General features: G+C 42.5%; 1 protein-coding gene across 8 annotated transcripts in view; it reads right to left on the reverse strand.

The window, feature by feature from the left end:
- Positions 1-14567, reverse strand: part of Large1 (LARGE xylosyl- and glucuronyltransferase 1) — a 461800-nt gene that overhangs the window by 179773 nt on the left and 267460 nt on the right. For all 8 annotated transcript variants that reach the window (XM_070014410.1, XM_070014413.1, XM_070014406.1 and 5 more), the window contains one exon: positions 6185-6356. In XM_070014410.1, the coding sequence (XP_069870511.1) occupies positions 6185-6356 (172 nt within the window). The remainder of the gene's footprint in view (positions 1-6184; positions 6357-14567) is intronic.

Below are 14567 nucleotides of genomic sequence, written 5' to 3' on the forward strand. Positions count from 1 at the left end.
CTGAGTCTAAAAGATTCTTTTAAGCTAAGGGTACAGACTAGAAACAAGAGCCTGGACCTTCGGCTGAACTGTGTGAGTGATGCAGAGATCATAGGCCAAGCTCTAGTCAAGCTCAATTCCAGCCTTCCTTAGTGACTGGCATGTAACATCACCCATATGGTCACCAGCAGCTGGTGTCATGTTAAAGCACTTTTTTTTTTTTCTGTTGAACAAAAATTTTATCTTTTAAAAAAGTCCTTTCTTCCCTGAAGCCAAATCGTCTTCAAGTTTAGCATTTATCAGGAGCAGATGTGAGATGAGGAAATCTGCCTGGGAGAGATCATACCAAGGGATGGATTTAATCAGGGAAACCTGACTGGCGTGAGATCATGCGATCATCCTGATGGTCTACTTTGCTTCCTTCCAAATAAGATAATGGAAACACAGAGTTGAATTTGGAAGAAGAGGCAGGGGAGAAAAAGGAGGAAAAGAAAGAGGAGGATAAATGGAGGAAGATTATTTAATGTCAAAAGAAAATGGACAAACCATAGTTAACTTGGACATGGGAGCGAGGGTAGAAATGATGGAGGAAGGGAGGGCGATAGAGAAAAGAAAGGAAGGAGGAATGCTCTCACCATCTTGGTACCAAGACCAGCAAGTCACTTTCTAAACCCTATCCAATTCTGGGAGAAGGCATAAGCACTTTCTCCTCACAGATGCAAAGGAGTCGAAGTTCAAGAGACCAATGACCTCCACAGGCTCACCTTGCTGATAAATAGGCCAACACGGGCTGGAAACTTCTTTTCTTCCTACTTCTCTAATCCCATTGGAGGAAGTAAATAGGTGTGACATAGGAGACAAGATCAATGGAACTTTAAAGAGTCTTTAAAAACTTCTTTCAGGCACCTGTTTGTAATGATACAAGCTCTACATATGTCTTCTCAGTTCTAGTACCTCCATTACTCTTCAAGCTAGGCCTTTCTATGAACTCCCAGCCATGATGGCTTCATGCACAAAACTGGAAGGAAATGAATCCAAGCCTCATGAGTGATGTCTGTCATTACCCCACATGCTCTGAGGAGTCCTTACTGTGGAATGCAGGAAGAATAACACACATTAACATGTGTAATTGTCACAGTGACCCCATTAGTTTTAATCCTACATTGTTTAAGTCCAGAAAGATACATAACTTTCTGTCTTAAGTCTGTTTTATTGGCTGTAAGAGAATAACTTCACCTGGGTAATTTGTAACTGCAGAAATTTATTTTTATTGGTTTTTCAGCTGGACATTCCTGACATCAGACTCCAGAAGATTCCCTGTCTGGCAAGGACTAGCACCCCACTTCATACAGAATACCTTCTAACAGTATCTTCAGGCTTCAAGAACACTAACCCCACTCACAGTGGGCTGGAGACATAGTCACGTCCTTTACGCCTGTGTCTTGCTTCTAGTGAACTGAAGATCAGGTTTGTGCTTCAGTTTTGGGAACCATCCAATAGTGAGCCCCAGAGCTGTCTTAATCTATTGCCTCAATGTGAGTCCACAGGTAAAGATCCCCAGCCCACTAGTTCCTGGACCCATTTACACATGGCACTGTATGAAGTCCCAGGCCATGCAGGCCTCTAGAGCCTGAGGGTCCACTTCTCAGACCTGGGGAAAATACATATGCCTTGGGATTTGCCTCAGTGCCACTGTTGTTGGAGTGTGGGGCCTGAACTATACAAATAGGATTACATGACCAGAATTCCTTCTTTCAGTCTCTCCAATGACTTTCTTCTACCTACTACTTCTCAGAAGTAGAGGGTGAAGAGGACTGGACTTCTATCTAGGTTGTCTGAGTTCAAATCCCAGTTCTATATCTTAAGAAGGCTAAGAGCTTGGGTAAACTACTTTTTCTCTGTAAGCATCTCTCCCCAAATCTTTTTTGTTTGTTGGCTTTTGGTGGTACCTGAGTATGAACTCAAGGTCCTCGGGTCATACCCTCCAGCCACATTTACAGGTTTCAGATAGGGTCTCACATTTATGAGGTGACCAGTGTGTGGGCCATAATCCATTTACCCATCCTAGGGATGGGTAAATGGCAGGGGCGGACTATTATACTTTGTTTTGATTGGTATAAGATCTTCTAAACATTTTGTCAGGTGTGGCCTAGAACCAGAAACCTCCAGATTTCAGCCTTCCAAGTAACTAGGAATATAGGTGCGAACTACCACGCTGGTGTCCACGGGAAGTGATGTCTTCATGCCAGGATGTGGAGATGAGAGTGGCTGGTACAGACTAAGCACTGGGAACCCTACCTCTGGCTAGCCACAGGGAGTCCACTGCATCCATGAGAGACTCCTGCTGGCACAACATGCTTAAGGCATGAGTGTGACTACCCCTGACAGAACCGCCTGCTGTGGAAACACCGTTCTTCAGGGAGAGGCATTTGTCCTTATGAATCCAAACATTTTCTTTTATGTTCAGCCAGGTTTTCTTCCAAAACCTTCAAGTTACGGGTGTGCATTTACTATTTATGCATTTACAACATCCTCCCCAAACTTCCAATGTTATGTGGCCTTAGGGTGAAGACACTCAGTGTCTCTACATGACCACAGGCACTTGATCTAAGTGAAGACCTCAGCTCCCAGGTTGGTGGGTGCCCCTCCCCTCCCAGTGGAATTCAAGGAGACTTGAGCACAGACTCCAAAGCAAAGGGCCTGGACTGCTGTGGTATGTGATAGCTCTTGGAGCGCAGACAGAAATTTGTTCTCTCTCTTAGGCCTAATCTATTACATTTTACATGTGTAATGTTTCTAGGTCAGACCCTGGAACAAAAGCTGTACTTAAACAAATAGTAGTTACTTTCTCCATGCATCACAAATACTCTCTCTTCCTGCTTTCTCATCTTTGGATACAGTTCTGCTCAAATCAACCACAACTCACTGGCCTTCCCCTTGACCTCTTATTGCAAATCCGTGTCTCACCAGTCCCTCTGCACCTGCCAGTCACCATGGGTCACACTCCACTCTGCTCTCCCTCTCTCCCTTGAATATCCTGGCAACTTGACCTTCAAAATGTGATGACTTCTACCACCTCTTCTCCTCCTAGGTCCAAGCTAGCATCATCTCCCACATACATGGAAGACTAAACCGGTCCCCTAACTAGTTTCCTTTCTTCCTTCTACCATCACAAAGGGCAGCCAGAATGATGCATTAACAACATAACGCAGGTCAAGTTATGCCTCTGCTCAAGGTCCACCTATGGTTTCTCAAAATAGCTTTGCACTGTTCTATAAACAGGTCCTGCCTGTGATATGACCTTGTCAACCCCATTCTTTTCTTGGGTACACTTAGTTCTAGCCTAAGTTCTACCCTGTAGTCATGACCACTGATAGCAAAGCTTAATTGTGCACCAGACTCTAGCTCACTCCTCCCCAGCCACCCACTTCCTTGATTGCCACTGTTTCAACTTTTCAGGTCTTTGTTTGAAGATCTCCCTCACCCTGCTTGTGAGATATCTTGCTTGAGATCCTGCCCTTTCTGAATACTAACACACACACACACACACACACACACACACACACACACACACACACACACACACACACACACACACACACACACACATCCTCCAAACACATCTATGCCTTTCTTATGCATTTTCCTCTATAGCATCATTTACTACATTTCACTACAGTTTGTCTCCCTCTAACAACATATAAACTTAACGGGCTAGTGCTTGGGTTTGTTTTATTCTTGGAATATTCTCAACTGTTGAAAACTGTTTGGCAATGAAAAGGTGCTCAGTAACTACGATGGCATAGATAACTCCTGATTATAGCCAGAAAGCATGTCAGCTTATTACCAAGAATAAGGCTGGCATGGGCTGGGTAAGGGTGCAGGTGGCTGATGTGGAGTGGGAGGGATGGAGGTGAGGGTCCAGGCAGGACATCTGAGACATCTCCTAGAATCAGGAAAAGAGCTCCTAGTGGCAGAGGCTGAGCTGGTTGTGCATCCTTAATAAAAGGCGTCTTAATACATTCTCCATGGGATGACATTAGGGACAGGAACTCTTATAGCACCATTAAGGAATCAAGTCTGTGATCTCAACACAAGAGCGGCTGCAGCCCCAGACAACTAGCTGCTCTAAACCAGAGATGAACAAGACCAAAACTGCATTAATGTCACTCAAAATGTTTTCAGTGTGAGATGTCAAGAGCAAAATGCTTTGATGAGAGGAGTATTCGTCCTCTTGGACCAGAACACTTGGCTTTTATATCTGTGTCCTAGGAGGCTTTTGTTTTCATGGCCGTTAAAGTGTTCTGATATAGGGAAAAAAAAAATCAACAAAGAGTCCTACAATTAAAGTTTTACACAAGACTGACATATAGAGAAGTAAATGCTTATCTACTTTAATCTCCATATTTTCTAAAGAAAATTAGGACAGGCATGGCATAGTTCCTCTCCATCAGTTGTGCTAGGTCTCTGAAAGGAGGTGTTGTGTTCTGGAAGTTTTATGTATGTAAGTTTTATGTATGTCTTACATACATAAATACATTCCTCTGCACAGCAGAGACCTAACAAAGTCTAGATCAAGCTAATTAGTGACCCCATTTACATCAAAGTGTTCCTTGACCCTGTTCTGACCTTAGCCCAGGTACTTTGCTCATCCTTAGGTATCTCCTTGAAGTCCAGGGTAGTCCAGTTCCAAGTCTTTGATCCAGGAACAGGAGTACTAAGAGCCACAATGCCTTCTTTCCCTTCCATGAATAGCACTGGGTGTTTAAACCCATGATTTCTGCTGCTGCTGCTGCTATTGGCTACATAGCCCTCTAAGCACCAGGGTTACAGTAGAACAGATGTAATTTCCCAACTTCAAGTTTTCATTTCCTGACCCAGTGAGGTCCCAGTTACACGTTGAGCACTACACAGGCTGAAGGCTGAGACCTCAAGAAGCATACAAAAAGTCAACATTGATCCCAATAAGGAATGATGGTGTGACCCCACAATTTGCTGAAAACTTCCTTCAATTAGCCAGAACAAAGAAGTTCCTAGAAATAAGCAAGCAGTGACTGGAGTCAGCATGAATATGCTATGGTCTATAATTATTAACTGGTATTTCACACTATGGTAAAGGACTTTAAGCGGTAAAGAGATGTTGGACACAGAAGCCAGAGTGAAATTTGATAAAGAGAAATAAAAAATAAAGTCCACTGACTTCGGTGGTAGAGAATGGTAAAAATCAGGTTCACCACAGCATAGGTAAAAAGACAACAAGACTATCTCAAAAAGCAAGCGTGCCTTCATAGCATACACCTGTAATCACAGCTATGTGAGGAGTAAAGGTAAAAAAGATTGTAGACTAGGCAAGCCCCAGGAAAAAATTAAGACCTTCCTTGAAAATTAAACTAAAACAGAACAGGGTGAGGGTTTAGCTCTGGTGGTAGAGAATTGGCCAAGCAAGCACAAGGCTCTGAGTTCAAACCCCAGTCCCACCTCATTAAAAGATACCAAATTTCTCTCCCATCCTAAAATTTCAGAGAGGACAACTAAAATTTTTTTGTGTTCACCTGTTACTTCAGTTACATCCACAGTAGAGGTAAACATGTGCACTGGGTTCACAATTTCTCTCCAAACGGAAGCAGAAACAAGAGCCATAATAACAGGAAACGAGAAACCAACCAAATAAATAGAAATGTTTCCTAAAGTCAAACTTACACACCTCCTTAAAATACTAGACTCTGCTGAGAATGAAAGCAAAACCCCTAAGAATATTTCAAACACTCCATAACCAGTACCTATTTCTATCACTTCACAAACATTCCTGGCAACGAAAATGTTGTTTGACAGAGAAAAGCACTAAATGAACCATCTCTATACAACTATGTTAACAATCAATTAGGGGGCACACAAAACATATACATTTGATATGATTACAAAGAACCCTAAACTGGCTTCTATGAACATGATCATCCCTTTTTAATTCCTAAGGAAATGCCAATTCTAATTTTACTCTAACACATTTCAAATTAGAGTTGAGTTGATATTGAACAGTGTTTGCAATTCCTTATTGAGTTCATCCTCATCCAAGCCAAGATTATCTTTCTAAAACAAACACAAAAATGGGCAGATAACTCAGCAGGAAAGAGCTTACCTAGCATTCATCAGGTCCAGGGTTGAATCTTCAGCACTGAGAAAACAAACAAAAGCAAGCTGCAATTACCTTTGAACTTGTGGAATACAGCCCACAATTCTGCAATGTCAGTGGCGAAGGTGATATCAGTGTCCAGGACAATGACCCTCTCCAGGCTGGCAGGAAGAGTCTTGGTCAGGACCAGCTTCATCAGGCCATAAATCCCAGAGTAATGTTTGTTGGGGATCCAGGAAACCTCAGACTGAATAGAAGAGGACATAAAGGAAGTTGGAGAAAGAGAAAAAAATAACTATATTAATTCTTTGCTTAAACATTATTAACGATTATTAATAATTCCTGAAACATAAAAAATATCTGATCCAAATTTGTTGAATAAATGAACAAATATTGTTTTAACGATTTGCGCACAGAATTGTGACATAGGAGGTCTTCTGAGGAAAGAATATGTGTCTGGATTGGTCACTAGTACTCATGCCTGTAAGCCTTAGCTTTTCAGGTGGTGAGATCTGTGATCCTTAGATCCCCACTGGAAGTCAGCCCAGTCAGATAAATCTGGGACACTGTTATCATACCCAGTTAATCAACAAAAAGCTGGAGTGAGGTGTAGCTCAAGAGGTAGAATTCCAAGTTCTACCATATGAGTGAAGAAGTCAAACAAAAATGAGACCCTGAACTTAAGCCCTAATACTAGCACAGAAAAAATAAACAGAAGAGAGCAAGACGGAGAGAAATAAAATTTAAATTATCTGAATCAAGATAGATGAAAGGAAATATCTATAAAATCATTATTATACATAAGCTTTATGCTGAGGTTTAAAAAATACCCATTTTGTTATTAGAGAAATTATAGAGGCTCAGAAGGGAAAATAATAATCCATCCAGAGAAGATACAAAACACAAACAGTGACTCAAACTATATATATTTTGCAAAACCAATACCTAATTGTCCCAAGGTAGATATACTTGTTTAAGTCATATTTCATTTTTGTGTCATTAACAATTACTATTTAATGGCATATTTATTTAAATATCTTAGCTTATCTATATTTTTATGATGTTATTGAATAGATAAGTCCTGTAGCCTCTTTTCTTTTCATATACATGAGGAGAATTTGGTCATGCTCAGTCAACACTCTTGATCTGATAGCAAAGGAGGACAGACACACAGAAGGACAGTTGTGAACATTCTACAGATGGCTGACAGGGGTGGTGGGTTCATCAGCAGGACTCAGTACTAGGTGGTAACCAAACTCAAGGTTTAACAGTAGCCCAGCTCTGAGAGTGAAGGACTTTCCTCTGTGCAAAGTCAGTATGAAGGTCATTATAGGGAGCTGTGGCAGCACATATTTTCTTTCCACAAAGTTAAAGAGTTATACTAGACACTTTCATGGGACATGAGGCCATCTTTCAGGACTCAAAACTTATCTCCTTTGTCCTTATAATTCCATGTGATCTTTAAGCAAATCATATACAATTTAAATACAAATGATCTAAGTGTTAATTCCCAAAGATATTCCTCATCATGTTGTAAAATGAAGTAATGGAACAATTAGGAAGAGGATAAAGTTTATTTAATAGCATACTATGGAAGCATACTCTGCTTCCACTTAACACAATATACATTAAGACATAATGACAAAGTAAGCTGGATGCCAGTGGCTTTTATACCTCCAAATGTAGCTACTCAAAAGGCTGAGATCTAAGGATCACGATTTGGGGCCAAAAAATCCAGAAGCGGAGCTCAGTTCTAGTGGTAGAGCAACTAGGTATTACTACTTAAGACCTCTAAGGTCAAATGAGAGGAGAGAGACAGAGACAGAGAGAGACAGAGACAGAGAGAGACAGAGAGAGAGAGAGAGAGAGAGAGAGAGAGAGAGAGAGAGAGAGAGAGAGAGAGAGAGAGAGAGAGAGAGAGAGAGAGAGAGAGAGAGAGAACAAGAGCAAGAGTAAGCGCACAAGCAGTTGTCAGGAGCAGCACCTTCCAGTAGAGGGCACAGTCTATCAATGGCAACTCCTAAGACTAAACCTGGAAGGTACTGGCATCAACTACAGTGACATCAGGGGTTGTACCAAGGGGGAAGAATATACAATGAAACAAACAAAAAATAAATAAATCACATAGTACATCATAAGTACATTAAAAAGAATAGCAACAAAATTAAACCTCTAGAGTCCCTATCGGGGTTCATTTCATTTAGGTGTTTTGCATCTTGTATGTACATTTTCTAATTAGAGGAGGGGAAGGGAAATAACAAAATGCTGAAATAAGGATACAGGATGACCCATTGTAATAATGAGATGTACAAGAAAGTATGCTGAAAACGAACTTTACAACTTGGGGGTGGGGGAGGGAGGAGTTGGGGAGGTGGGGAGGCAAGGGATGTTAGGGGAAAAATAAAGGAGGGTGTAACAATGCTCAATAGAAAATGGACTCATTACCTTTCTCATGTAACTGTAACCCCTCTGTACAATATCTTTACAATAAAAAAAAACCCCAAAAACCCTGGAAGGCACATTGTTGAGTTTTCCACAGCCAGGTGTCCTATCTTGAGACCACAGAGCAGTGTCTTGATTTACATCCATTCCCCCACTCCCTTATCTTCCGTCATTGCCTGGATGAACCAGACCAAAAATTTACTGCCACTGTACACAGAGTAGGGCTTGGAGCAGATAGCTTGCCTGGTTTGCTCTCTACCCCTGTGACCACTTTCCCCACACTATCTATGTCCTGCCCTTAGTTACTTTGGCACCAATCCCTGCCAGAGAGCTTCAAGCCTCCACAACCCACTCTTAGGGCTAGTCCACAAGTGAGGTTTTGTGTCTAGCTTCGTTGGCTGGAAGATAGAAGCTCCCATCTGCAGGTTTTTTCCCCACAATAAATCTGTGCTGGTGTTGAGCTGTCTGTCTGTCCTCTGTGGCTTTTTTTTTTTGGCCCTAACACACTCTCACCCTTACTCTCCTCCAGCACAAAATGATGTCTCTGGTTGGCGACCGTTAATTCCATCCACATAGAGGCCTGAGGGTATGTATGGAAGGCAGTCTTTATCCATCAGCCTCTGAGTGGGGAAAGGCTAGAGAAGATAAGCCTAGCACAAGCAGCACAGACTTACAGCTAAGGCAAGGGCAGCCCTTAAACACACCACTTAGGAGCAATGCCTTAGAGAGAACAGGTGTGAAATATACACCAGAGGATGCTTAGATGGCAGCAGAGAAGGCAAGTGATTGTATGCAGTCCCTCACCAAACATGATGAGAAGCTATAGTTAGAATCTGCCAGGGGAAGGTTCCTGTTCTTTCCCCCCAAATCACATCATCCTTCTTTGGGAGTTAGTTTCCCAGCGAGGCCTCATGTTCAGATCTGACAATTCAGCCAGTAATTCCCTCCCGTGCGTTTTAGAAACTCTCCCTCATGAAAGGCTGGCCTTTGGAACTCAGCTCTGGTTCTTCTCTCCCTGGAGAATTTGCCTGAACTGAAGCCTGGCAATCAATGGTCCAGGCTGCACGGCGGTGCTATTTAATCAGACCTTTGATTAACTTATTCATCTATTTCGGTTACCATCAAAGCAGGAGAGCTTGGTGAAGCCTGAACACCAGGGTGTTGGGTTAAGCCATCTAATTAGATTGCCCTGACTCTCAGTTTTATTTTTAACACACATGTGAGATACTCGGATGCATCACATAACAGTTAAGACTACAGGAATAAATTAATCTCAACATGAGCCCAGGCCTGAATGTCACCCCAAGTCCCCAACTTAATACATAATCAATTAAGTCCGAGTGTTCAATTAGATGTAAAGGAAGCTTTCGAATGAGTTTGTATTTGGAAAGCAAGCCCAGGAAAGGGCAGAGCACTAAGAAATCTTTGGGCGAGAAAAAACTTGTGGTACAAGGCAGATGCATTCATTAAAACTCATCTTAGAACTGGCATGGCTTCTTCCTTTCCACTTCCTCTTCCTACAAGTCTCAACCTGGAAGTTTCCATCTCCCATTTACTACCTCCTTCTGCTCCAGGCTATGCTGGGGCTCCTAAAAGGAAGAAGCTTCTCTGCCTGTCTCTGTCTCTCTCAGCTATCACACTGTGTTTATTTTTCCATGCCTCTCACTTGTATTGGAACAGAATTCCATAAGGCAGGGAGATATCTGTAGCAAATATTCAACACAGCAATTGCTTAAAAGTATTATGATAAATGTGTATAACCATGGAGTCAGGTGGGATGGGGTTCAAATCCTACCTTTGATATCTTATTGCACCAGGTACAGAAGGGTCCATAACTGCTAGAGTAAGGATATGGGATGTGAAAGTATGGCTTATTTGAGTCCTAAAGCCTGAGCTTTAGAACCTGTTTAACTTCTAGTAGGCTCTGTGACTTCAGAGAAGTGACTAAATCTCTATGTGCACAATTCCTTCTGACATCCTATGTCCTTCGGCAGTACTTGAACTCAGCTGATTTGTGTTTTTGAGGTGAAATTATGTGATGTGGGATAGGAAAGAAGACTTTAGGAATGGAGATGGTTGTTACCTGGGAATTAGTAAGGCTCATCACCTTTTCTTGCGTTTCTATATAAAAGGTAGACAAAATTAGAAACTAAAACCTGCTGGGAAATACCAAGTCCCCAAGGTGGAAGGCCACATATAACAGCACATTTTGGGTTTTAGAAGGAGGAAAGCCAGTAGGCAAGACCAACTGTGTGACCTTTCTGGGCAGTCTCTTGGTAGAGTCCCACTGGGATTGATCTCCCTCCCTCGGAACAAGCTCCCACCCATCCAGGGACATGGAGTCACAAGGTCAAAGGAGAGTAGAGCATCGTGGTCAGAAGATGGAGGAACTGTGGTAGGTACCAGGCACGTCCTCCCCAGAGCATCCTGCAGAGACAGCCACACCTGCTGGTGGCATATCCCACTGTGGCTTCATCATTATAATTATGCCAAAGGGTGCATGTAATTAAAAGGATAATAAAAATGAAACCTAGGCTCATTTTAATGGACAGACTATTATCCTTGCAATGGCTGTTAATAATTCTAAGCAGCACGGCTGAAGGTTTAATTAACAAAAGATGCAACTGTGCCCAAGATAACTTTTACTGCACTTACATAAAGGAGCATAAGCAACTGTTTTGTGTAAAGTATGTTGAGGGGGAGTGGTGGTGGTGGTGGAGCCAGGATGCTCTCACTGGAAAAGTCATGTTCTTGAAGCTGGGAGTAGAGCAGTGAGTCCTGAGGAGTTCTGAGAATGTGCTGCCAGTTATTCCCTCCCACATCTGGCGCTGGCTGTGGTGAAGAGAGCATAGGAACACAGGGTTGGACAATGAACAATCACCAGGGTGACTGCTTAAAACACAGGGACAGCAATGTCCCAGAACTGGTGCCAAGTTTCTGACCATAGAGATGCAGAGCCAAAGAGAGACAAAGGGGTTGCTTGGCTAAGGAAGGATGCTTATGTCTCTTCAGGTGGCCCTGCAATGGCCCAGTAATGAGGGAAAGAAGACATCAGCATTCACTGGATGTCCGATACACAGTGAACAAGAGCTGCAGACATACTGTGCTATTTATTTAGTATCTTCTAATGAGCCAAGGGCTAGGTACTATGCTACTACCCATAGTTCATAGGAATGGAGACAAAACCCATTGTGTTCTCCCAACTCTCAGAAGCAAATGCTCTCCTCTTTCCTCCTTTCAGAAGACCTGGTGTTTACAAGTATGTTCCTTACTCTCCTGGGGTCAAAACGAGGCTCCAACCTCCATTCAAAAAACAATTTTTTTTTTTCAGTCATGGGTCTTGAACTCTGGGGCTTGGGTGCTGTCCTTCAGCTCTTCAGCTCCAGGCTAGGACTCTACCATTTGAGCCACAATGCCACTTCCAGTTTTTTGGTGGTTTATTGGAGTTAAGAGTCTCAGGGACTTTCCTGCCCAGACTGACTTTGAACTGTGATCCTCAGATCTCAGCCCCCCAAGCCACCAGCACCCAGCCAAAAAAAAACCCCATTTTTTAAGGTCATTAGATATGTAGGCCCTGGAATGTAGCATTACTGGATTCCATATCTCTCTGGGCCTTGATTTTCTCATCTATAAAAAACAGGGATGCACTGGGCACTGGTAGCACATGCTTATAATCTAGCTACTCAGGAGGCTGAGATCTGAGGATCACAGTTCAAAGCCAGCCCGGGGAGGAAAGTCTGTGAGACTCCAATAAATCACTCAGAAAACTGCAAGTGGCACTGTGGCTCAAGTGGTAGAGCGCTGGCCTTGAGCAGAACTGAAGGACAACGCCCAGGCTCAGAGTTCAAGCCCCACGACTGACAGACACACAAACAAATAAACAAAAAACCAGGGATGCGAGTATCAGATCCTTCTTCCTCTTCTTCTTAGGAGTTGCTCTATTTGTAGTCTGTAAGCCTTCTACCATCATACTGGAAATATTTATGGCTCAAAATAGATTTGTTACCCACACCAACATTTTTCTGTGAATTACAAATCACCTTGACACATTTTTAAAACTAAAAAAAGAAGTCATCGTAGCTGATAAATGTTTGAAAAGTCATTTGCTTTCAAGTTGTGGGTGGTTGTCTTGACAACCAGGGTGCATGCTCAGAAGAGAAGTGAGAGGAATGGAGGAGGAGGTACTCCTGGAGCTGGGGCTCCTGATGGTGCTGGGAGACAGATCTTGGCTGGAACATCAGCTCCTGAATAGGAATCCAATGGGTTGGATCCCACATCTCATTGCCACCCCAGCCAGATTGGCAAGGTTCACCAATGCCAACCTCAATCTTAGTTATGAAATAGAGAAAACAAATACACATATATACATGTGTGCATATACATAGACACTGGTACATATGCACACATGTATATAAATATATACATATATATGTATATGTGTGAATATATATATATATATATATATATATATATATATATATATATATATATATATAATTGTATGCAGCTCAGAGAAACATAAAATGGGAATCAGAGAGTGGACACACCTGGCAGTGTGCTTTACCACAGATAATAGGCTTAATATGAATCTAACCTTGGATACTGGCTCTGGTACTAACTAGCTGGTAACTTTGGTTAAGCTACATACCCCAGCTTTTCCACCTGCAAGATGCAATACTTATAGTTCATGCTCCCCAGAGCTGTGAGCAGTCAGGTGTTATGTGTAAGCTCTAGCTACTATAGTAAATTGCTCATGCTTTTACTAAGGATATTTATAGTAACAGAAAGACAAGATTTGTATCTACTAGACAAATGCATCTGTACTTTGGAATATTTATCTTTGTCAGCACAAAAAGGCTCCCATTTAGCTTGGTTGCATGCATTTTCAAAGACCATTTATGGGACACTTAATGAGGACCAGGTAGTGAGGAGAAGCAGAGGTCAGGGACCACTGGGAATAAAAACACAGTAAATGCCCTCCAAGGGGTCTGTGGACTGGTGGATATTTATTGCCCATCACTGAATAAGAGGCAACCCCCAAATGCAGCTGTTTCAAAAGCAATGGTTATTCATCATCTCCCCGTGGTTTCTGCGTGTCAGGAATTCAGGAGCATATTGGTGAGTGTAATCCTCATAAAGCTACAGTCATCTGAGGTCCTGCTTTGGGCTGGAGAATGTGCCTCTAAGGAGGCTCCTCAGGCATGTGTGCAGGAATGCCACTTGCTAAAAGAAAGCTCTGCCCCTGGCACGTCCTGATTGCCCTGCTACTGATTGCACAACAGAAAACGGTATCATTTCTGCAGTTTCTTTGGTCATATGGGTCAACCTCAGTGTGCACACCGAGGAAATGGACATTAGTGGAGGCCATCATAGAATCTAGCTCCCACATCTGCAATTCAGAACCCTGTGAACTGGACTGTGATAAACTCTAAGTAAGTGGACAGCTGCAGTCTGGAAGAAGGGTAATTAAAAGGCCTGCTTGAAAGAAGGAAAGGAAATGTGTGGAGGTGATAAGCTTCAGATGTTGTCTTGAAAAATGTATTAGAAATACCAGTTTCTCAAATATTGGGAGAAAAGAAAGCTTAGAAAGACAGTAGCATCAATGGGACACTCACGTATAAACAACCATGTGTGCGTGTGTGCGTGTGTGTGTGTGTGTGTGTGTGTGTGTGTGTGTGTGTGTGTGTGTGTGTGTGTGTGTGTGTGTGTGTGTGTGTGTGTGTGTGTAAATAACCAGTCTGACACCCTTAACAGCAAAGGTCAGAGCTGGAAATGATAGACAAGGATACAACATGGCAGGTAAGAACTGGAAGCTGGGTAGTGCCATATGCTATGCCAAGAAACACTGGATTTACATGGACAAGACCAGAAAAATGAAAGGGTTTTCACCAGCACAGACATGACTTCATTGGTGTTTTTGGAACTGACTCCCAGAGGAAAGTCAGAGCAGGTAGCTGAGAAACATCGAAACTTTGGAAGATATTTCCTGAAAAATGAAGTTGCCTCAGCTCAGAAG

The sequence above is a fragment of the Dipodomys merriami genome, unplaced genomic scaffold (genome assembly GCF_024711535.1).
Source record: "Dipodomys merriami isolate MVZ:Mamm:240054 unplaced genomic scaffold, mDipMer1.0.p SCAF_97, whole genome shotgun sequence".
NCBI classification, from domain to species: Eukaryota; Metazoa; Chordata; class Mammalia; order Rodentia; family Heteromyidae; genus Dipodomys; species Dipodomys merriami.